This window comes from Oncorhynchus clarkii, chromosome 17 (assembly GCF_045791955.1).
Source record: "Oncorhynchus clarkii lewisi isolate Uvic-CL-2024 chromosome 17, UVic_Ocla_1.0, whole genome shotgun sequence".
In the NCBI taxonomy this organism is placed as follows: Eukaryota; Metazoa; Chordata; class Actinopteri; order Salmoniformes; family Salmonidae; genus Oncorhynchus; species Oncorhynchus clarkii.
Genome location: NC_092163.1, coordinates 66792953 through 66815715, shown reverse-complemented (window position 1 = coordinate 66815715; position 22763 = coordinate 66792953). Strand labels below are relative to the sequence as shown.

At 41.4% G+C, this 22763-nt stretch overlaps 1 protein-coding gene across 5 annotated transcripts in view; it reads right to left on the bottom strand.

The window, feature by feature from the left end:
• Positions 1-22763, bottom strand: part of LOC139371294 (neural cell adhesion molecule L1-like protein) — a 91429-nt gene that overhangs the window by 5254 nt on the left and 63412 nt on the right. For 2 of the 5 annotated variants that reach the window (XM_071111592.1, XM_071111597.1), the window contains exons 2-23: positions 22651-22668; positions 22031-22139; positions 21556-21746; positions 20886-21008; positions 20363-20533; positions 20011-20049; positions 18359-18470; positions 18046-18227; positions 17593-17724; positions 17366-17506; positions 16313-16424; positions 15773-15939; positions 15423-15588; positions 15188-15312; positions 13894-13995; positions 13381-13578; positions 13107-13177; positions 11838-12060; positions 11046-11161; positions 10585-10789; positions 10316-10438; positions 8328-8507 (exon numbers count right to left, since the gene is read on the bottom strand). In XM_071111592.1, the coding sequence (XP_070967693.1) occupies positions 8328-8507; positions 10316-10438; positions 10585-10789; positions 11046-11161; positions 11838-12060; positions 13107-13177; positions 13381-13578; positions 13894-13995; positions 15188-15312; positions 15423-15588; positions 15773-15939; positions 16313-16424; positions 17366-17506; positions 17593-17724; positions 18046-18227; positions 18359-18470; positions 20011-20049; positions 20363-20533; positions 20886-21008; positions 21556-21746; positions 22031-22139; positions 22651-22668 (3006 nt within the window). The remainder of the gene's footprint in view (positions 1-8327; positions 8508-10315; positions 10439-10584; positions 10790-11045; positions 11162-11837; positions 12061-13106; positions 13178-13380; positions 13579-13893; positions 13996-15187; positions 15313-15422; positions 15589-15772; positions 15940-16312; positions 16425-17365; positions 17507-17592; positions 17725-18045; positions 18228-18358; positions 18471-20010; positions 20050-20362; positions 20534-20885; positions 21009-21555; positions 21747-22030; positions 22140-22650; positions 22669-22763) is intronic. The other 3 variants (XM_071111593.1, XM_071111595.1, XM_071111596.1) reach the window with 3 other exon arrangements.

The following is a 22763-nucleotide window of genomic DNA, read 5'->3' as shown; positions in this document are numbered from 1 at the left end:
CTGAGCCCAGTACACTTAAATATTCTGATCAACAGCTATCAACAGTTTCCACTTATCCACTTATCTCAGTTTCCCCTAAATATCACCCTCTCTGTAAGAGCTCACACCTCCTGCTCCTCCTCCTCACTCGGCCTGACTAGGCCTACATTTACTCCAGCTCAAATATTGCTACTGTATGGACATTTGCTTGTCCAACAGCACTATTGTTGTTTCCTCAGTTGAAAGTTAAATGAAGGTGGCAGGTGATGGTTTGGTCAATATCTTGCTGTGTAAAGGAGGACTTTGGCCCAACAAATCAATTAGACATATGACAAATACACAGCAAGATATTGACCAAGCCATCACCAGACATTTCCATTTAACCTTTTTAAACTACACTCACACCTTCAGGTATGGAATAGATTATTTATTTAACTAGGCAAATCAGTTAAGAACAAATTCTTATTTACAATGACTGTTCCTAAACAGTGGACTAACTGCCTGGTTCAGGGGCAGAACAACAGATTTCTACCTTGTCAGCTCAGGGATTCAATCTAGCAACCTTTCAGTTACTGGCCCAACGCTCTAACCACTAGGCTACCTGCCGCCCCTTAAAAAACAGGACTGTCTCTTAATGAGTTTGTTGAGATGTTTGCGGGACTTTAACTCAACATCAATTCTTAAGCTAGTTTTTATTGATTGAAGTTAAGCTCAAAATAGAGAAGAGTATTTTTATCATATGGTATCACTAGAGTTTAGTGTTTCCACTACAGGTGGCTGGTGGCACCTTAATTGGGGAGGACAGGCTCATAGTCATGGTAGGTACGGAATAATTTAATGGTATCAAACACATCAAACACATGGTTTCCATGTGCTTGATGCCATTCCATTCTCATTTATTATGAGCCTTAATCCCCTCACCAGCCTCCTGTGGTTTTCACCTATGGCTATCATTGCCATATTGAACACAATTGGTTGTATGAATACCTATGTTGGAACGGGTGAACTTGGCCATATGGGAGACTGTAGTGCTTGGACATGAGGGGGAGGCAGACTGGCCTGAAAAGGAAGACATCTGAAGATTATTGTCTATTTTTTGAGTCAGGGAGCGGGAGCTACTGTCTACTGACTAATAAAACTTTTAGTACGCTACAACTACAGGTATAGTGGACTGATATGAATTTTTAGTCCACAGATATGTCTCATATAACAACTAGTCTGGGTGGTTACTGCTACAGAGCAAATTAAATCAAATCAAGCTTTATTTATACCACACATTTCAGACAAGGAATACAATGCAATGTGTTTCACAGGAAAAAACTAATACAAAACAATAAAAACAAGGCTGAAAAATTTACTACACAACAAACAAAATAATAAAAAAACTGAATGACTAAAAAGCACTCTAAGGAAAAAAAAAAACGTATGTGTTTTAAGATCTCCTTTAAAAATGTCCACAGTTTCGGCCCACCTCAGGTTCTCTGGCAGGCTATTCCAGAGGCCGGGGGCATAATACCTAAAGGTATCCTCTCCGTGCATCTTGGTCCTAGTCTTTGGGAAAGTTAAACGTCCAGTGCCAGAGGACCTGAGAGACCTACTGGGTACATAACTTAAAAGCATGTCTGACTTTTAATTGGGGTGCGCAATCGTGGCTTGAGCAATGAATACCATCAAACAACAAGCAAATAAGGTCTAATGTGTGGTTAGAGGTGATCATTGGTAATGATTTATACTACAGGAAGGGACTTTTCCTCTGATGAAACAAAGACGTCATCATTTGAACTTTTATTGACACTACAATATACAGCATATGCACGTCTGATAGCCTTCCTGTATGCTGTACCTAAAGCTTAATTTGATCCCTCTGTTTGTAATACGTGTGACATTGAGCCTAATGTTGTTGGAACAAAAGTCAATATTAATTTACAGATTCACTAATGAGACTGGATTCATATGAATTTATAAACGGGATCCTCATTACCATTGTTACTGCAGAGAAACCCACAAACTTTGTCTGAAAACAGCGGAGTCTGTATTGGTCTACTAATGAACGGAGGCATCAGAGTGCTCAGCGCTGATGGCAAGGGCACGCAACAGAGAAGGGCAATTATTCACAGATGAGGGGAGTATCTGCATCATCTTAGTTCCTTATTTGTGTGAAATATTATATTGTCTTAATGGTTGCTGACATCAGACTTGTTTTCTAAATGCCTGCTTGACCTAGTCAACCATGCAGGCAACTGGGCCAGGAGCTGCTGTTTCCAAGATTCACCTCCCACCTGTATTTCAGCCCTTTATCCATATTCATGCACTCACAACTAGTTTATGTTAAAGAAACCGCATACAGTATAGCTTATAGAAATCATACTAACAGATATCAGAAGAATAGTCTGTCAGAAATGGAATGTGAGAGCTACAGTACTACTCAAGTATCCACCAAGGATTTGATACCAATAACTCATGGATGACTCATGCAGAAATAAATCAATGTAGTTATTTTGCAGAGAATATACCTGTAGGGATGATTTACATCAGTGTTAGACTACAGAAGTTGCTTTGTGCTGCACATAAACAGAAATCTACATACTGACAGTGGATACCACTGTGGAAACTGGTGAGGAGACGGAAAATAAGAAATGAAAGCATTACCAAGCAGATACATGTGGTATCTGTGGTTTTAGCTTCCACACCACACAGTGAACGTATCATCAAGAAGATGGATACCCACCTGACGGGCACACATTATTATCAATTGCATAAGTTAAAAGCCTTACGTATTTCAGCATGGCACAGCAAGAACATGTGCTGACACCAACTGCAATATAAGCATGAAAAAGATGCAAAATGTTTCCCTACATAAATGTGATGGGAGATCCAATCATGTATATTAAGTAGATTACAACTCAGGGCCATCTCCGTCTTTCCTGAGTTTACAGGGTATATATTCAAAACAATATTACATTAGTCACTTTACCCCTATCTATACTGTATGTACAGAATGTATTCACAGCCCTTGACATTTTCCACATTTTGTTGTGTTACATCCCGAATTTAAAATGCATAAAACAATTTAAAATAAATGTATTACTGGCATATACACAATACCCCATAACGTAAAAGTGGAAATAGTTTTTCTAAATGTTTTAAATTCATAAAACATGAAAAGCTGAAATGTCTTGAGTAAATAAGTATTCAAGAACCCCTCTATTATGCAAGCCTAAAGAAGTTCAGGATTAAAAATGTGCTTAACAAGTCAAATAATAAGTAGCATGCTTTAAAAAAGCAGACATTGAATATCCCTTTGAGCATGGTGAAGATATTCATTACAATTTAGATGGTTTATCAATACACCCAGTCACTACAAAGATACAGACGTCCTTCCTAACTTAGTAGCTGGAGAGGAAGGAAACCGCTCAGGGATTTCACTATGAGGCCACTCGTAACTTTGGAGCAGTTACAGAGTTTACTGTCTGTCATAGGAGAAAACTGAGGATGGATCAACGACATTGTAGTTACTCCACAATAATAACCGAATTGACAGAGTGAAAAGAAGGACGCCTGAATACAAAGTGTTAATTTTGGGGCAAATACAATACATTACTGAGTACTAGGGTTGAATGGCGGGAACGGCGGGAACCCGGGTATCTAGATTTACCAGGATTTTCCCTCCCAAAACCACTATCTTTTCCCGGGATAACAGAGGAACCGGTAAAATATTATAAATTATTTTTATGAACAGCATGGCTTGAAATGGAACTATTCAATTATGTGCAATGTCTAAATCTGGCTTCTCTGCAGACTCTGCATGATGAATCAACGCTCAGGTTGGTGACAGACAGCCCATCTCAGTATGGAGTGCAATTCACAATGCATGTAGACCTGTTATCTCATCATGGTAACTTTTTTTCTTGTGACAGGTAGGCCTACATTTGTTCCAGCATTGCCTATACTACAGTAATATAAAGACCGAATGCACTTACTGACCGAATGTAATTTACTGTACCCATAACCATCTGGCTTTCGGGGGTCACCTTGTTTTTTAATTGTTAATGTCACATCTGCTCCTGCCACACCCCCTAGTGGACATCCGGTGTCACCTTGACCTGCAGCCACTTCTCCAGTACACTCTCTCTCTCTCTCTCTCTCTCTCTCTCTCTCTCTCTCCCTCCCTTTCTGTTTGTTTGTAATTGTGTGGTTGGAGACAGGTGTGCTGGAGCCAGAGCGGATCCTCACCAGCTGCAACCCCTTCCATAATCAAGATCTCTACAAATACTCAGTCCTGCATCTTCCACTCTGCCAGATCGCAATCTCTGCTCAGTCAGTTTATGATTCTAGCTATTTATGATTATTCAAGACCCTGTTACCCTGCTGTGTCTGTTTCCCTGCCTGACGCTGTTTATCCTCTCACTACAGTTTTGCCGTTCTGACTCTGGCTCCTGTCTCCTGTTCCACATCTCACCAACCTGCTACCCTGTTCTGCATTCACCACACCACCACTCCATTGGATTCTCTCCGGACCTGTTTACCCTGTTCCAACCCAGCTCACTCCAACCTCAGCCTCCACATTAGTTTCCTACCACTCATCTGAGCTTCCCCAGATCTGCACTCCATATCCCCCTGTGTTTCAATAAATACCTTAGTTTATTCATCCCTGTTTCTTGGTCTGAGTCTGCTCTTGGGTTCCCCTGTGCTGCTCCGCCTAACAGTAAAGTGTTGTACTTTTTTAATTTGCAGCTGCAGAGTTTTATAATAGCCTATCACTTGAATATCATTGCTTTAAATCAGTGCACATATGAGCACTCTCTCACAGTCTTCCCCTCTCTCCATTAACACCATTCAAATGGCATCCAAAATAGACAATCCTGTTCTAGATTTATATATAGATGTCCTAGCCTAACTCTTTCAGGTAATAAATTCAATGCAGTATTAGCCTTATATTTAGCTCATTTATGATGGGTTATGCATTATAAGCTTCTAACGTATAGCCTCTGTCTCTTGCACAATACCCAAGCACCTGTGCTCCGCTGGCCTCGCTCCTTAACAAACGCTCCTTAGCTCTTGGAGTCCCATGCAGGAAAAGCTAGACTAGAATAGCCTGCTGGACATTTTTTTTTTTTTTTTGCATTTCTTATACCAATAGACTATTCGAAGAGGGACGCAAGCTCTTTTTGCTGAATGTTAAATACAGCAGCCAATAGAACTCACGGATAGTTTGAAAGAGTGAATACGCTTTGGCGGTAAGCTATAGCAATTATTTATTCAGAACCTAACCATTCAATCTTTGTGACGAGAAATGAAAGCCTTCTGCATCTAATTCTAGTTCTATATTACTCAAGGATTTCATTAGAATTATGAAGATAAGGACTACGAAACATATTTCTATTAACTGTTGAAAGTGAGAAAGGAACAAAGCAACAATAGAGAAAGAGGAGGTAAGCTAATAACATATGGGGAAATATTATGAAAGGTATATATACTACTTATACAAACAGGCTCTATTATATTTCAACGATATAATCAAATTTGCTAGCCTATACTTGTAACTTTGTATACTGCATGTGCTGCACCAGAATCACATGTTCTCTTCTGCTTTATCATGGTTTGAAAGATGTGCGAAATTCCAGTCCATATAATACAATACAGTAAAAGTTCACACTTAAAAATATTAGCCTACTGGAGCTAGATTAATTTAAATCCAGACATATTTATATGCTTTATAACGCTTTTGAATGACACTTCCGTTTTGGCGGGCACATTTCTAAAATACCGGGAAAATATTCAACCCTACTGAGTACTACTCTCCATATTTTCAAGCATAGTGGTGGCTGCATCATGTTATGAGTATGCCTCTAATGGTTAAGGACTGGGGAATTTTTCAGGATAAAAAAATAAAAATAGAATAGAGCTAATCACATGCAAGATCCTAGAGGAAAACCTGGTTCAGTCTGCTTTTCAGCAGACACTGGGAGATGAATTCATCTTTCTGCAGGACATTAAACTAAAACACAAGGCCAAATCTACACAAGCAGACAGTTAATGTTCCTGACTGGCCGAGTTACAGTTTTAACTTAAAACTTCTTGGATATAGGGGGCGCTCTTTTAATTTTTGGATAAAAAAACGTTCCCGTATTAAACAAGATATTTTGTCACGAAAAGATGCTTGACTATGCATATAATTGACAGCTTTGGAAAGAAAACACTCTGACGTTTCCAAAATTGCAAAGATATTATCTGTGAGTGCCACAGAACTGATGCTACAGGCGAAACCAAGATGAAATTTGAAACAGGAAGTGCCCCAGATTTTGATGGCACTGTGTTCCAATGTCTCCTTATATGGCTGTGAATGCGCCAGGAATGAGCTTACACTTTCTGTCGTTTCCCCAAGGTGTCTGCAGCATTGTGACGTATTTGTAGGCATATCATTGGAAGATTGACCATTTTACACTACATCTACCAGGTGCTTGCTTGGTGTCCTCCGTCGCAATTATTGCGTAATCTCCAGCTGCGTGTATTTTTCCATTTGCTTCCGAGGAGAAACCCAACTGCCACGGATGATTTATCAAATAGATATGTGAAAAACACCTTGAGGATTGGCTCTAAACAACGTTTGCCATGTTTCTGTCGATATTATGGAGTTAATTTGGAAAAAAAGTTTGGCGTTGTAATGACTGAATTTTCAGGTTTTTTTCTTAGCCAAACGTGATGAACAAAACGGAGCGATTTCCCCTACACAAATGATATTTTGGGGAAAAATGAACATTTGCTATCTAACTGAGAGTCTCCTCATTGAAAACATCCTAAGTTCTTCAAAGGTAAATTATTTTATTTGAATGCTTTTCTTGTTTTTGTGAAAATGTTGCCTGCTGAATGCTAGGCTTAATGCTATGCTAGCTATCAATACTCTTACGCAAATGCTTGTGTAGCTATGGTTGAAAAGCATATTTTGAAAATCTGAGATGACAGTGTTGTTAACTAAGCTTGTGAGTGAATATGTTTCTTTCATTTAATTTGCGAACGTTGCATTATGGTAATGAGCTTGAGGCTATGATTACGCTCCCGGATACGGGATTGCTCGACGCAAGAATTTAATCTCCTAAAAATCTATGGCAAGACCTGAAAATGGTTGCCTAGCAATGATGTCTAGCAACAAAATGTAGAATAAGTCAAGGGGTATGAATACTTTCTGAAGGCAGTGCATCTACCTCAATTACCTCGTACCCCTGAACATTGACTCAGTACTGGGACCCCGTGTATGTAGCCAAGTAATCGTTACTTCATTGTGTATTTACTCCTTGTGTTATTATTCTCTCTGCAATGTTGGGAAGGGCCCGTAAGTTAGCATTTCACTATTAGCCTGCTCCTGTTATTTACAAAGCACGTGACAAATAAAACATGATTTGATTTGACATTACTCCCACACACGGAGAAAGTATATTTATTTGGATTTCATACCATAATGGTGTTTTGTTTAGTAAATCAATCTAAACATGCATTCTTGCATTTAATTAATCCCAGAAGCCTGCTTACTGTGTTTGATTGAAAAGGATGCTATGTTTTGTTAACCATTTATATCAATTTACAAGCCCTTACTATTAGAGAGTACCCAAATCAATTATTACTATTGTTAGACAGAAGCTATGTGTGATGTGGCACCACAGTGCAGACCCTCCATTACATATTCAAGTGCACTTGCTTATTTTCATTAGATTCTAATCATCTTTGACTGGTGTCACCCCCTTATCTCCACTCCCAAAGACTCAGTTGAATTGAGCTTGGCCTGGTTCCGACAGAGTACATCTACCACTCCACTGAAGTAGAACTGACATAGAATTCATAAGATGAAAATGTTGTGTCATATGCATGAGCCAAACATTGCAATGGCAATCTACTTACTTTACCAATTCCTATATAATTATACAGTACGATACAGAAAATGTGCATTTTCCCTTGCTGAAGGCAATTCTCTTTTCCAGCCGTTTGTTTCATATCTCGCTTTCTCCTTCAAATCAATAAGCATTTGCTCTTTTATGACAATGATGAATGAAACCCCTTCTCACACCCTTATGATATTGTTTACCCACAAACATTACTTAGATGGAGATATGAAAAGCCTGGCAGTTGGAGCCAATATCACATTCCCTGAAATTCAATGAGCTAATACATTACTGAAATGGCTTGGTCATCTACAGTGTACAGGCTTGGTCATTTACAGAATACATCATCCCTCTAATACAAAGTCCTGCTATCACGTCTCGCTATTTCCCCCAACAATAAACCCATACCCCCCTTCAATTCTCAAAGGATTTCCTCCAGTATCCCCCTGCCACACCTCGGCCTGTGTGACTTACGTGCTTCAGGCGTGGTGGTGCTCTCCTTGCTGACCCGGGGCCCACACCCCACCCTGGTGCAGGGGCGCAGGTAGAACTTGTATCTGCTGATAGCCTCCAGGTTCTGCAGGACCCACATGGTGGTGTCAGGGTTGCTGATATCCACAGTCTGCAGGACACCCACCTCCTCTGTGTCGTTGACTAAACACACACAGAGACACGATTAAACGTGTCTTCATGTATTAATGGACACAAAGGATATCTCTGATACAGAAGGAAAAAATAAGCATTTGATTGATCATTTGAAAAGGACACTCATAATATGTTGTGGGTTTGGTAGATATAGGACCACATTGTGTAAGCATGTAATCATGGGTTGCATGTTTCGTCACAATGTTGTTTTGGACTGATGGCCAACTGAGCATTCTACTCAATATATTGTCAATGAGCGCTGATAAAGATTGAATCAAAGGTGCATTAGAGTGGCTTAGAAATAAAATGCCATTCAAAAGGAGGCAAATAATTACAAGGAAAATCTTTTTAATCATTTTGATGTTGCCAGGTTGGCTTTAGATGCAGTATAACGTTAGCTAGTTAGCTAAGATTGAGGGGAGGACACCGGATTTTAGCGAGCTACTGTTAGCATTGCTAGCTATTCTTGACAAACTTTGCTAGCTAATGACAACATTTCCATCTGTTTAAAGTAAATTTGATGACATGATAATGCTGGCAAAGTTGTTTCCTACTGAACATTTGACTACTTTAGCAATGTCGTCGTATTTCCAGGCACTATAGTGTAATTTAGACTAAACAGTCGTTAGCCTCCATCCAGAATGACTGGGCTTATCACGACTTTAGGACACCACTATTCACAACAATGGCATGACACGACCGAGTGATGGATGTGCAATCTGTGAACAACATCTGATTTGCATTGGTAGTTGGTTCTTCCTTCCCTAGAGATGGAACTGGCCATCAATCTAACAGTGTAGGTCCTGTGAAACCTGTGAAATATTAAGTTAGCAAATAACCTCTATGAAGCTGGGCTCAGCCCTGGAACAGCTTTGCAGCAGCCTTTCAATTCCTCTGCTGCTTCCTCTGGTGCATTATCTTTACCATTAACATCACTTCCTACAAAACCCCTCACTTCAAAAGAGTCCATCAGCTTTATCATGATTGCACAATGAAAACGTCCCTTCTTCTGAAATACAACATGACACTTTTGACCCTCTTGTGCAGCGGAAAAATCAAAAACCATTAGGGAGAGTTACTTTGCAAAGCTGTCTTTGAAATGTTTTAATCAGCCTCATCATCGTTATTGTTTCAGGCCAGGGAGGGACACACACATACACATTATTGTTGTCCTGTGACTGTTTAATCTGGGTCGTTGGTTGTGACGAAGTCCCCGGTGGACAGGATGGGGTCAGTAACCAAGACCTTAAAAGGCTGTGACACGCTGGCCTTGGTCAGCGCTGCTGGTGCCGGATCACATCACACCACACAGGCCACACCCTGACCAGATACTGACCCCTCTCTCACCCAGGGGGTCATTCTACATTCATACTATCAATGAGTCACACTGGATATCCACTTCCATGCTTTCTGATGCCATCCAATAATGCCATCCAATGAACAGACGTTTAACATTTAGCTGTATTCAACCCTCATTCTTTTCTCCTTGAGGGTATTTTTCATCTGAGTATTTGTTTTCCATTTGATCATATTCTCATGCAACAACTTGTGAGATTTAAACCTGTGGATCTTCACTATCAAAGCTCTGCATGTATTTTCTCACATTTCTATATTAAGACGAACATTTCACACCAGCTGTAGGAGCTAAACTAGAGACTATCATTAACAAGCATTAAAAAATGCACTGTAGCACCACTCATAAGCACAGCAATATATCATAGTGGTAAGATCAAGGAGTTGCTAGACATATTGAATGAAGGGAGCCTGGTGCATGTCAGACTGCAGGTTAACAGGGAAGTGGAAAGATATGTACATACTCAGCTGATACTCTAGCAGGTATCCTGTAAGGACTCCGTTGGCCTCCAGAGGAGGTGCCCAGGTGAGAGTGACGGTGTGCTTCTGAACATCTGTGACCCTGAAAACTGGGGTTTTCTCTGGAACTGGGAAACAAACAAATATACAAGTAGTAAAAAGTGTTAACACAATAACACAATAAGCTTGTGTCCAGATAGTGTATTTTCTTCTTCAGTTGCACAGTAGTGAATTAATATGTTCCATGGCACGCTCCTCTCCCCTCCTGTCTTACCTCCCTCTGGTGTTTTGAAGTTGACGGCGTGGCTACCTGGCCCATTGCCTCGCCTGTTGAAGGTCATGATGATGAGGCTGTACTCAGAGAAGGGCGTGAGCCCTGGTACCATGGCATGGTTTCGGTCCCCTGGGAATGTCAGAGTGTGTTTGTCCCCGTGAGTCTTCTTTGAGTCCAGTAGACTACGCAGCCGCCACCAGCTTATCTGACAACGCCATGACAGAAGGACACACAGTGTTATGAATCTAACAGATCGTATGTGAGAAAAGGACAATACATCCTGAATGGGGAAGGCTATAGTCTGGGTTATAGTATTTTGCGCTAGTGGCCTGTGTAAGGTAACAGTGCACTGCTAGCGTTAGGGAGACAAAGTGGAGTGAGAGGTCCAGGAGATCCAACGAGGTCAGAGTCTCTCCCTTTAAACTGTGTCTGAAAGTTTCAGGGCTGTTTTAAAGAATTACCCTGTAGCCTCCCAGATGTCCATGCAGCTTGTCCTTGTGAACACGCATCCAGCTGACCTTGACCAGCGAGTTGTTCATCACCTCCACCGCTACATCATCAGGAGCAGCAGAGGGGACTGCAGGGCCAAATACACTCACGTCACAGTCCATTCAGCCCGTACATGTGAAATATAAGCTCAGCTTTATGGTGAATGATCCACCAGATCATAATATATGTTTGGTATTGGCTGAGTTGAGTATTTAGATGCTTCAAATATATGCTTCTGTAAAATATGAATCTATAGATCAGTGACTGCATCTAAATAATGTGATATACCACTTTCACAAGGTAGGAACTAGTGTGGGGCTCACTGCTATTGCCTAAGCGATGATACCAGACAGTATGACAACAAAGTATTATGAAACCTCTAAAGGAAGACAAAACATTCTTAACAAGGTTGCTTTTTAAAAATCTATAACATTGTATTTGACCACCTGAGGTAACTTCCTGAGGGCAAGTCCAAAAGAAAGCTAAAGATGAAGATGGAAATATAAATAAATACAAAGCAGCATGGAATGAAGTGGTTTATGACTTCTAAATGAGAGTTTTAGCTCAATAAAGCTACTACATGCATATCACACATTTCATCAGCTACTGTGGCCTTTTCAGAGAAAATAGTCTATATTTTAAAGACTATAGCCTACCGTACACACAGCTGAATGGTACATACTGTACCGTATTATCCTTGTGCATTTCAATAGTATAATTATTGTGAAATACACATAGAAACTCTCTGTGTTTAAGTCACTCACAGTCTTCTCCAGAGTAGCCCGTCACCACTTTGGGTTCAGGTCCCCATCCGTGGTGGTTCCTTGCCTGGATCCTGATCTCATATGGCACAAACGTGGGAGTGTCCTTCACTACAAACGAGTGTCTCTTCACCACATGCTCCTGCCAGTCCTCCTCCACATGCTGTCTCTTATAACTCACCTTATATTCAAGGCCTGGCCCATTGTGTTCAATGGGGGACAATGGCTGCAAGAGTGGGGAAGGTAAGAATAACAGTAACACATATTATTACCATTATATAGGAACTTGAACAATTAAGCAAGGATTTCTATATATGTCTTTCTTCATCTAGGCTATTGCAGGATTATAATGACAAGCCCATACACTTGGATCCTAATGAGGCTTTGATAATATAAAATCAGTAAAACAATTAGACATTTGACTGGGTGCTGGGTCCAGGCAGCTCTGAGCCACACCTCTGATATAAAGAGCAGGCTTCACAGATTGTAGAGAGATCTAGTGCTTTCCTCACAATTGCCTGACCATGATGGGAAATAGAATAAGACACTATTATCCACAAAAGCAAATCATTAACAATGAGAGAGCTCATCAATTCAGAAGCTACATTACTCTGCAGGAGCAGGGAGATAATAAGTGGGGGTGAGATTAATGTTTTTACAATAAAGCTGAATTTATTACTGTACATGTACATGTAAGAAATCTTCTCTCCTCTCTTTTCACTTTCTAATAAAAGCACCACAATGAGCAGCTTTGATAGCAATCCAATTCACCATCAAAATAGCTCTTCTAAAGTTAGATATCAACAATATGAAATATCAACAGCATGGATATTTGATTCCTGAGGGATTCTTATTTATAATTGCATGTACACTCTTAGAAAAAAGGGTTCCCAAAGGGTTCCAAAAGGGTTCTTCAGCTGTCCCTATAAGTATAGGTGAACCCTTTGTGGTTCTAGGCAGAACTCTTTTGGGTTCCATGTAGTGTGTCTAACATGGAACTCAAAAGGGTTCTACTTGGAACAAAAACAGTTTTACTTGGAACCAAACATGGTTCTTCAAAGGGTTCTTCTATGGGGACAGCTGAATAACCCTTTTAGGTTCTAGATAGCACCTTTTTTTCTACCTTTTGTTCTATCTTATTTTCTCTTTGAATGAAGAGAGTTTTTGATTTCCACAAAAATGTAACTCCTGTGAAATATTCAGTATTCAGAGAGGTGCATACGTATTCAGGGAAGGTACAGTATATTGAAGGAACCACATTCTGTTTCTTACCTCCCAGTTGATATCCATTTCATGTGGCAAATGACCTTCAATTTTGATATTTTCAGGGTTCTTGTCAGGGGCTGGTGAGAGAGAAGAAATATGGATTTTGGCAGAAATCTCCTGTGAAATGTGCACATAAGAGACCTTGGTATCAACAAGAGTGGAATCAATTATCTCAGATGATGAGTGTTTTAAAGTTCAACGAGCAGTGCAGGCAGCTCTGGTGGCCGGTACGGTGATATGAAGGAGGAGGACAAGGCAACATGAGTGGAGGAATTCCTACCTGCGGGAGGGGTCTTGTATCTCTCTGTGGGCTCACTGGGGCGCCCTCTGCCCACTGTGTTGACTCCAGACACTCGGAAGCGATAGTTGACATGTCCGTAAAGTTTGAGGACTGCCGAGCCGTGATTTCCAGGAACTCTCTGAATCTCTCTCCAGGTCCCCGGGTCCCACTGGCTCTCCTCATACTCAATAATGAACTCTGTTGACAGGGTGAGACACACAGACCAGTCCCCAATCTGCCCAAGCCCTTTGCCTAACAGCCAGCCAGCAATGCAGCAAACTATTCAGACCCTGCACTGAGCAGGATACTTGCTCCAAAAGATTAAACTACTAATTTGTATTGGGATGTTGACATGAGACTAACACAATAATAAAGTACTAATTCAATTTTTCTTAGTAAATATGTGCCATGTTATTGTCAGTGTATACTGTATACTACAGGCCTGATGCTCCAACATGCATGCATATTGTGTTTGCTGTGTTTGAAGAGCCAGGTGGATGACCAGACTATTACCAGTGGTTGAGCTGTTGTGGTCCTCCCCAGGGATCCATTTGAGCTTCACACTTCTGCCCTTGTGTTCAGATAGCACCAAGTTCTCAGGTGCATGTGGGAAGTCTGGAAAACACCACCACCACAACAACATTGCTTTGATAACACACAAAGACAGGGAATCCTCTGGAGTGGAAAAGGACTGAGGAAAAACATTTGAAGCAGAAACTGACCAATTGAGAAGAAAGAAAGTGAAAACTATGATGCAGTAACGTAGTCATAGACATCTAATGCCTGCGTTTCAAACTCATAAAAGACACATCCTCGTCCACTTATCCTCACCTTATGCCCTTGGGGGAATCCCCCTCACCATCCTGTACGTCAGTCCAAACGATTAGCCAAACAAGGGAAGTTTGCAACGTAAGCCCCTCAGCCCTCGTTTTTGATCGAGTTTGCAAGTGTACTATTATGTTCACTTCGAGGCCTAAAACACCCCATAATTCAATTTGCGATGATTGTACATCCACTAAGAAAAGTCAGCCGAAACTTAAAACCCCAACGTCAATATGGACAAGTTAACACACAAGTGTAAGTAAAGAGCAATGTAAAAAGGTTAGAAATTGTGCTACTAATGCACATGACGACACAAACACGTCTCGTAAAAGTAATGATGTTTTTGTTTGGTTAACTTTTGGAAATTGTATAAATATATTTGTTTCCTTCTTCATAAGTTCCAGCTAGGCAGGCAAATGTTAGTTAGCTAATTATTTTGGTAGCTATAATACGGTAGATGTATATTCATAATGATATAGTTAATATAAGTAGACATGCAATCATAATTGACTGTAGCGCATATATAGCACCCACAAGCTACCTGTGGCTGAAAACACAAACATCGCGGGATGAACGAGTGACGAATTTCTGGACAAGGGCGGTCCATTATAAAAATCATTCCTTCCTCCCTCGCCCCTTGTCCTGCAAGTGTACAGTATACTCGTCAGACGTCATGATACGTCATCAGAAGTGTCTACTCAATTTGAGGGCTGAGGGGATAGAGTGTCTTTTAAGTGTTTGGAATGCAGCCATTGTTTTTTGAAAAGGAATCAAACAATGTAAATGCATTTTACTGTAAATGCAAAGCCAAGGTCTGAATCTGAAGACATGTGTAATCATGTTCTGCTCTGAGTACTATGCCATGGCACGCTTGGCTTCATCATACGGTATGGATCCATACTGTGACATGCATTTCTATTGTGCTGGGTGTCATAGAGCCTTTAGGTCTGAGCAGGCTTTGATATATTTGACATATTTTGCTCACCCAGCACCATGAGTAGTGCAGAGGCAGTGTCCTGATCCATTGGAGTACTGGCCACACACTTGTACATGCCTTGGTCTCTGTGGCTGACGTTGACAATCTGCAGTATACCATCCTCTATGAAATATCTATCGGCAGAGAAAAAGAGAGACAACCTATTGATCTGTGCCATCTAAAAAGCAAGTGAACTTTCCTGCTAGGCTTATATATGTAACACCACAAGAGAGGCTTATCTTACCCAGAATTCTCTGTGTGGTTTAGTGCTATCTCCATATCGTCTTTTTCCCACACAATCTCAAAGTCGCCACTGAATGAGTTGTCGTACACCGCCAGGCAGGAGAGCTGGGCTGTGGTTCCTATTAGGACCTGCACGTCTTCCGGGGCCTGGAATATCTTTGTGGGATCTTGGATAGTTCAAACACACAACTGTATATGTAAAGGTTTATGTTTAGGACCCAATGTTTTCTGACTACGTGACTGAAGCAGGGAAAACTAGGTAAGACAGTTTTCAGGTCACATAGTTAGAAAAAACACATGGTCCTAGACTAGGGTGTTTAAAAAAATGCTTTATTTTATTGAGTTGTATACCTTTAACATCCAGTAAGGCAGTGATAGCAGACGTCCCTTCAGTATTCTTGGTGTAACATGTGTATTGGCCCATGTCCTCTTTTTCCACATTATAGATCTCCAATGATCCATTCTGGTGAACTGTAAACCTTGGTCCCTCCAAAGATCCTGTGGAGTCCTCCTTGTTCCTGTAAAACATTCAAAGCAATCAATTAAAGTCTCCACTTGCGATTAAATTAAATTACAGAAGAATGTTTTTGAGCACATCACAAGATAAAAAATGTTTCATTAAAGTTATTGTGTATGTGTAAGATGCTTTCTTTCTGTATATTTCCTCAATAAACAGTGGATCACCAACCGATAAACAGATTCTGTACACATAACTATCTCTTGACACGTTGATATCTACTGCTCTCTACTGGCCTCTGAGAGGACTGGTTGGAGCTGGACTAGCCTGGTATTGCCTGGGTGCCAATGATGACATCACATGACAGCAATAGCAGAATGAGCTGGGTAAAGCCCATGCTGATCTGGGACCAGTGTTAGGGAGAGTCTACTCACCAGGTAACAGCAGATGGTGGAGAACTGAACACCTTGCAGTGCATCATTATAACCTTCCCCTCCACCGCTGAATACTCCAGACCTTCCTCTGTCAGGATCATAGGAGGCAGATCTGTGGGGAGAGACATCCCAGTGAGTGATTCAGGGTTTGGGATATGAATGAGATATGAAGGGATTTAAGTGTGGTCCTCCACTTGAACAGACTACTTCTTCCAGTATTTGGCTATAAAGAGTTAATACTAAAGTCAATTAAAATTTAAGAGCCAAAATGTTAAGGTGAAAATGTTGTCATCCTTCTTTGTTAATTACCATTTATTTTAAAAGAATGGCTGGACTGTCAATGAAAATAGAAAAAATGAAAACATAGAATAATGAGCGCTAAATTTTAAATAAATGCGTCTTATCATTCCTAGCCAAAACATCCTGTGTCTGTCTCACTTCATGGAAGCTGTGATTTTGCACCCAGAAACAGACCAGTGACAAACTCCAGACATTTCTGAAAAGCCAAAAAGAGCAAATCATTTCTTATCGGCTCTTATAAAAGCAGCACATGTTAGTGTTATGGCATTGAATTCTGAATTGACTGGAGAAATGGGTTAGCATATAAATGCCTGGGAGCATGCGGAGTGAATCACAGGGGATGTGGGTGGGTAATCCTTATGGAGGACCGTGGTGCTCAGACATTCCTTTACCATGGCCCATGGGCTGCAGGGTAGAGACCGTGCCAGAGCTGTCTCTCAAACCAGACACAACACCACTCACAGACCATCTTCCACTGCCTAACGCCAATGTCTGGCAATTACAGAGAAACAGATGCTGCCCGTTCTATTGCCAAGCAACCAGTTGGATTCTTTACTGCACTTTCCTTGCCATACAATTTCATACTTAATAATGGGTAACTATAAATAGATGGGCGCATCTGGTTAAACAGAGTGATTAAGACTGAGATTTAGCAACTATTTATTTGTAACCAATAAAACATAAAGCCTCAGATGAAAGTAAAGGCTATTTTCAGAGGTGGAGATTAAAACCAGTGAAGCCCCATAAACTTACTCATGATCATGATATTGGCATTGGCTAGCAGGGTTCCATGTCTGTTGGAGGCCTCACATTGGTAGACGGCACTGTCAGTCGAGTTGGCTTTGTGCAAGACAATTTTGTCATCAAACTCTTTTCTGTTAGATGCTGGGACCTCTGCAATAAACAATGAAATCCATTAACTGTGCACCAATAGGAAGTCCTGGAGATGCATGTCTTGTTGAGGTACACTGAGAACATACCCTCAATAGGCTTTCCATTCACCATCCATTGGATGGTGGGCTGAGGAGTGCCCGTGGCGGAGCAATTGATGAGTACATCTGAGCCAATCATACTAAGCTGGCTCTCAGGCTCAGACACCCACTGAGGAGGCTCTGGAAAGACCAACATCAAAGACAGACATAAAACATCTGCAACCAGGGAGGGAACCAGGCCACAGTTTACACATCTCAATAAATGCCTCATTTTTTTGTTTTACATGGAAATCACAAAATACTTGATTGTGTTATCTTACCACCCAGAGACAGTTCTGAAATTGTGACTTTTCGATGCCCTCTTGAAAAGCAGTTTGTTCAATGTACCATAGATGGCACTATTTCTCATGAAAATGTGTTACTATTATGAGGTATCTTCCTACAGTAAAACCTAAATGCAGTTTAAGTTATACAGCATATTTTTCAGATACACACACATACCTTCCACTGATACGTCAAAGTAGTGGACGGCCATTCCATGGATGTTCGTAGCCTTACACATGTACTTCCCCTTGTCATCTTCATCAACCTGGTCAATGCTCAGGAGTTTCCCATGGTTCTCTATTGTTACTCTATCAGGCAGCCTGTGGTCTATCTTCAACCACTCAATCATGGGAGTTGGACTGAATGAAAGAAGAGGGGCAGTGAAATGTTGTATGAGCAGGTTGTTGAAATTGCTTTACATTCAGTGGCATGTACAGCAGATATCATGTTGAAGCAGTCCTTGGTAAAATACAGAGGTAGGTTTACTTACAAGCCCTCTGCAATGCACTCCAGTAGTAGCTCATCACCTTTCACCAGCTGTGTCTCCGACTTGACACCAGAGGGCATCAGAAGACTTGGTTTTCTCTCCATGATTGAATTGGCTTTGAGAATGGAACAGAAACAATCAGTGTTTTATGCTTAGTTAGTGAAACTGGTAAATACTAAAGTGATTTTTCAAAGAAGGCAATGAAAGGGTCGCTTGAACTGCTAACCTACAACACAGTCTTTGTATCCTCAAATAACATTCTATGGAAAAATGGGTGTTGTAGACTGATATACAGTGAGGGAAAAAAGTATTCGATCCCCTGCCGATTTTGTACGTTTGCCCACTGACAAAGAAATGATCAGTCTATAATTTTAATGGTAGGTTTATTTGAACAGTGAGAGACAGAATAACAAAAAAATCCAGAAAAACACCAATTTTAATGAGGGAAATAAGTATTTGACAGCTCTGCAAAACATGACTTAGTACTTGGTGGAAAAACCCTTGTTGGCAATCACAGAGGTCAGATGTTTCTTGTAGTTGGCCACCAGGTTTGCACACATCTCAGGAGGGATTTTGTCCCACTCCTCTTTGCAGATTTTCTCCAAGTCATTAAGGTTTCAAGGCAGACGATTGGCAACTCGAACCTTCAGCTCCCTCCCGAGATTTTCTATGGGATTAAGGTCTGGAGACCGGCTAGCTTCATCTTGAGCCACTCCTTTGTTGCCTTGGCTGTGTGTTTTGGGTCATTGTCATGCTGGAATACCCATTCACGACCCATTCTCAATGCCCTGGCTGAGGGAGGAGGTTCTCACCCAAGATTTGACGATACATGGCCCCGTCCATCGTCCCTTTGATGCGGTGAAGTTGTCCTGTCCCCTTAGCAGAAAAACACCCCCAAAGCATAATGTTTCCACCTCCATGTTTGACGGTGGGGATGGTGTTCTTAGGGTCATAGGCAGCATTCCTCCTCCTCCAAACACGACGAGTTGAGTTGATGCCAAAGAGTTACATTTTGGTCTCATCTGACCACAACACTTTCACCTAGTTGTCCTCTGAATCATTCAGAATCATTCAGACTTCAGACGGGCATGTATATGTGCTTTCTTGAGCAGTGGGACCTTGTGGGAGCTGCAGGATTTCAGTCCTTCATGGCGTATTGTGTTACCAATTGTTTTCTTGGTGACTATGGTCCCAGCTGCCTTGAGATCATTGACAAGATCCTCCCGTGTAGTTCTGGGCTTATTCCTCACCGTTCTCATGATCATTGCAACTCCACGAGGTGAGATCTTGCATGGAGTCCCAGGCCGAGGGAGATTGACAGTTATTTTGTGTTTCTTCCATTTGCGAATAATCGCACCAACTGTTGTCACCTTCTCACCAAGCTGCTTGGCGATGGTCTTGTAGCCCATTCCAGCCTTGTGTAGGTCTACAATCTTGTCCCGGACATCCTTGGAGAGCTCTTTGTTCTTGGCCATGGTGGAGAGTTTGGAATCTGATTGATTGATTGCTTCTGTGGACAGGTGTCTTTTATACAGGTAACAAACTGAGATTAGGAGCACTCCCTTTAAGAGTGTGCTCCTAATCTCAGCTCGTTACCTGTATAAAAGACACCTGGGAGCCAGAAATCTTTCTGATTGAGAGGGAATGTAACTTACCATGACCTGGACCGCTACTTGAGTCATTGTTTGAATTTTCTGAAATGAAGGTGGGTAGTAACATATGAAAATGTACAAAGCATCCATAGAACAAAAGTGACACACAATGCTGTGGTTTAAATTAATTAAAACATCAGTGGCATCAAGAGCATGGCAAATACAACTTTGGAGATGCTGTTGGATATTGGGAATGTTCTTAATCATATACATGATCATAATGACAAATGCATTGGATCAGAGCTTGAGACCATTATGGTGATCAAAACAAAGCCTTTTCCTAACCATAACAAGCTCCTTGCTGTAGCTGAGATCATAAATAAACTTAATCACAGTCTTTTAGATTGATACCTACTGCTCTTGACTATGACAGACATGGCATTCTTCTGTACAATGGTGCGTATCTTGGGAAAGGCAGCGAAGCAGCAGTAGTCTCTGTGGCTGTCCTTCTCCAGAGCATTAGAGAAGAACAGGTCGCCGTTCAGACCCATGGACACCCTGTCATCCTGCTCTATGTGCTGAAGGCCTGAGAAGGTGAAAACCACATTTGAGTATTTTTTTTTTTAGCTATTGTGCATCAATAAAACTGCAGGTGTCAACACAAAGGATTTGACATAAATCAGACAGGCCTCTCTCCAGGGTGTGTCAGGGTGTCAGGTCTGGGAAGCCATTAGTCGGCAGGGTAGCCTAGTGGTTAGAGCGTTGGACTAGTAACCGGAAGGTTGCGAGTTCAAACCCCCGAGCCGACAAGGTACAAATCTGTCGTTCTGCCCCTGAACAGGCAGTTAACCCACTGTTCCCAGGCCGTCATTGAAAATAAGAATTTGTTCTTAACTGACTTGCCTGGCTAAATAAAGGTAAAATAAAAAGTCACTTACCGATGGTCATCCAATAGATCTGTAAAGGAGGGATTCCTTTAGGAGGGTTACACTCCAGAATGACAGGCTGACCCTCCTCCACCTCAATGGGATCAATCTTCTCCTTAGGAAACTTCGGTACATCTAACCCCCAAAAATAAACAAAAGTTTACAATGATTTGTCAGTCATTTAGTGTAGTTGCTTTTTTCTCCAGCAGGTGGCAGTCCTATGATACTAGTGTTTTGTGTTGGTTGTGTGTGAAGGTGCTTGTGTTGAGCCAGTGAATTGGATTTTACAGCATCTTCTTTATATATTGGCTTGCAGGAAAAAAATAGACGTCATTACTACTGTTGTGCTGCATGTCAGCCACCCTGAATGGTTGAAGCATGGACAAATTTAGTCACAGTTCCCCTCTGTCTGGATTTCTTTGAAGATGTATGTACTATGCTTTGGAACTAAATGAAAAATGTATCAAGTGAAATGATGGAGATGCTAGATCAGTCTCCCTTCTGCCACACAGTCCATATGGGTAGATGCAACTGGGTGTGGAATGTTTTGGAGGTTCAATGACTTTCTGCCATGGCCAATACAACAAACAGCTCACAATGGAGCGACACATTGGATTCCAGGACCTGAATCACTTTGAAATAATTGTAATGGAGCACCACAGAGCTTAGGGATGCTACTCACGGGGCACAACAAACTCAACCTCCTCTGTTATGGCTGTCCCTAGTTTATTCGAGGCATAACAGCGGTAAGTTCCCTGGTACTCTGTGAGGTTCCCAGTGTTGGGGATCACAAACGTCCCCGAGTTTTTCTCCTTGATCAGCCTTGGGTCCTGGTAAGGGTCAAACTCTTCCCCATTTTTCGTCCACCAGAATCTACAAAATCAACAGTTCAATCAGCCACTGATAACATTCAAAATAAACCTTGAAAATGTCAAATGTGTTTCAGCCAAATGTACACAGTGTGTTCAGTGTCCAATGTTGGCACTCACAGTATGTGCAAGACTTCACACCATGAAATCAAACAGCCAAAAACAAGTTGACATGCCAAATCGATGGCCGGTGGTAGGCTGTCTGTTGGGCTGCTAACGAGCTCTCCTGGGTAGTCCCTCTCCCATCTGCTGGGTATGGAATGGTAGAGTAGGATACTCATTACTCACTCTGGCTTGGGGTTCCCTTTGGCTTCACACGTCATGGGGAAGCTCTCATCGAAGGGGAAGGCGATCAGAGAGCTGGGGGACGCCTCTGTGATGGTGGGCAGCTGCTCAACTGGACAACAAACAACAGGGACAACACCTTAATGAAGAAAACTCCATATACCAACTGCAGGTTTATTATAGCATCATCTCTCACTCTAGTATTAGGTGTTAGGGGATGATTAGTTTCCATTATGATGATATTTTCTTTTCCAATAGTTCTATTTCACAGTGACATCCTGTTTGAACCTGTTCTGCTTTGTCAATGCTTTCTTGTTTAAGTGATATGTGTTAGAAATATACTACACAACTACAGAAGTCAGCAACAGTAAAACTAGCATCATGAGGTCAGGCCAGTAGGACCAGTGGTGCAGGTTAACACTACATGCCACTAAGTGGGTGAGAGTTCAAGACAATCCAATTCTAAGATGTTGATTGTGTGAATAAATGGAGATGCAGATCGTTCACGAGATGATCACATGGTACAGCTGCTGTGTTGCTGACCACTGAGCCAAGAGATTAAGTGAGGACAGACAGGCGGTCACTAATGCTGAATGGGACAGGGCACGTCAGAGCAAACTTACTGTTTACATGACCTACAACTAGAATATCCATGGCAGCAGGAAGACAACAAACAAAATACAGACAGAAGTTTAAGCATAATCCAGTTTTGTGTTGGTTGTAGACATTTATAAAT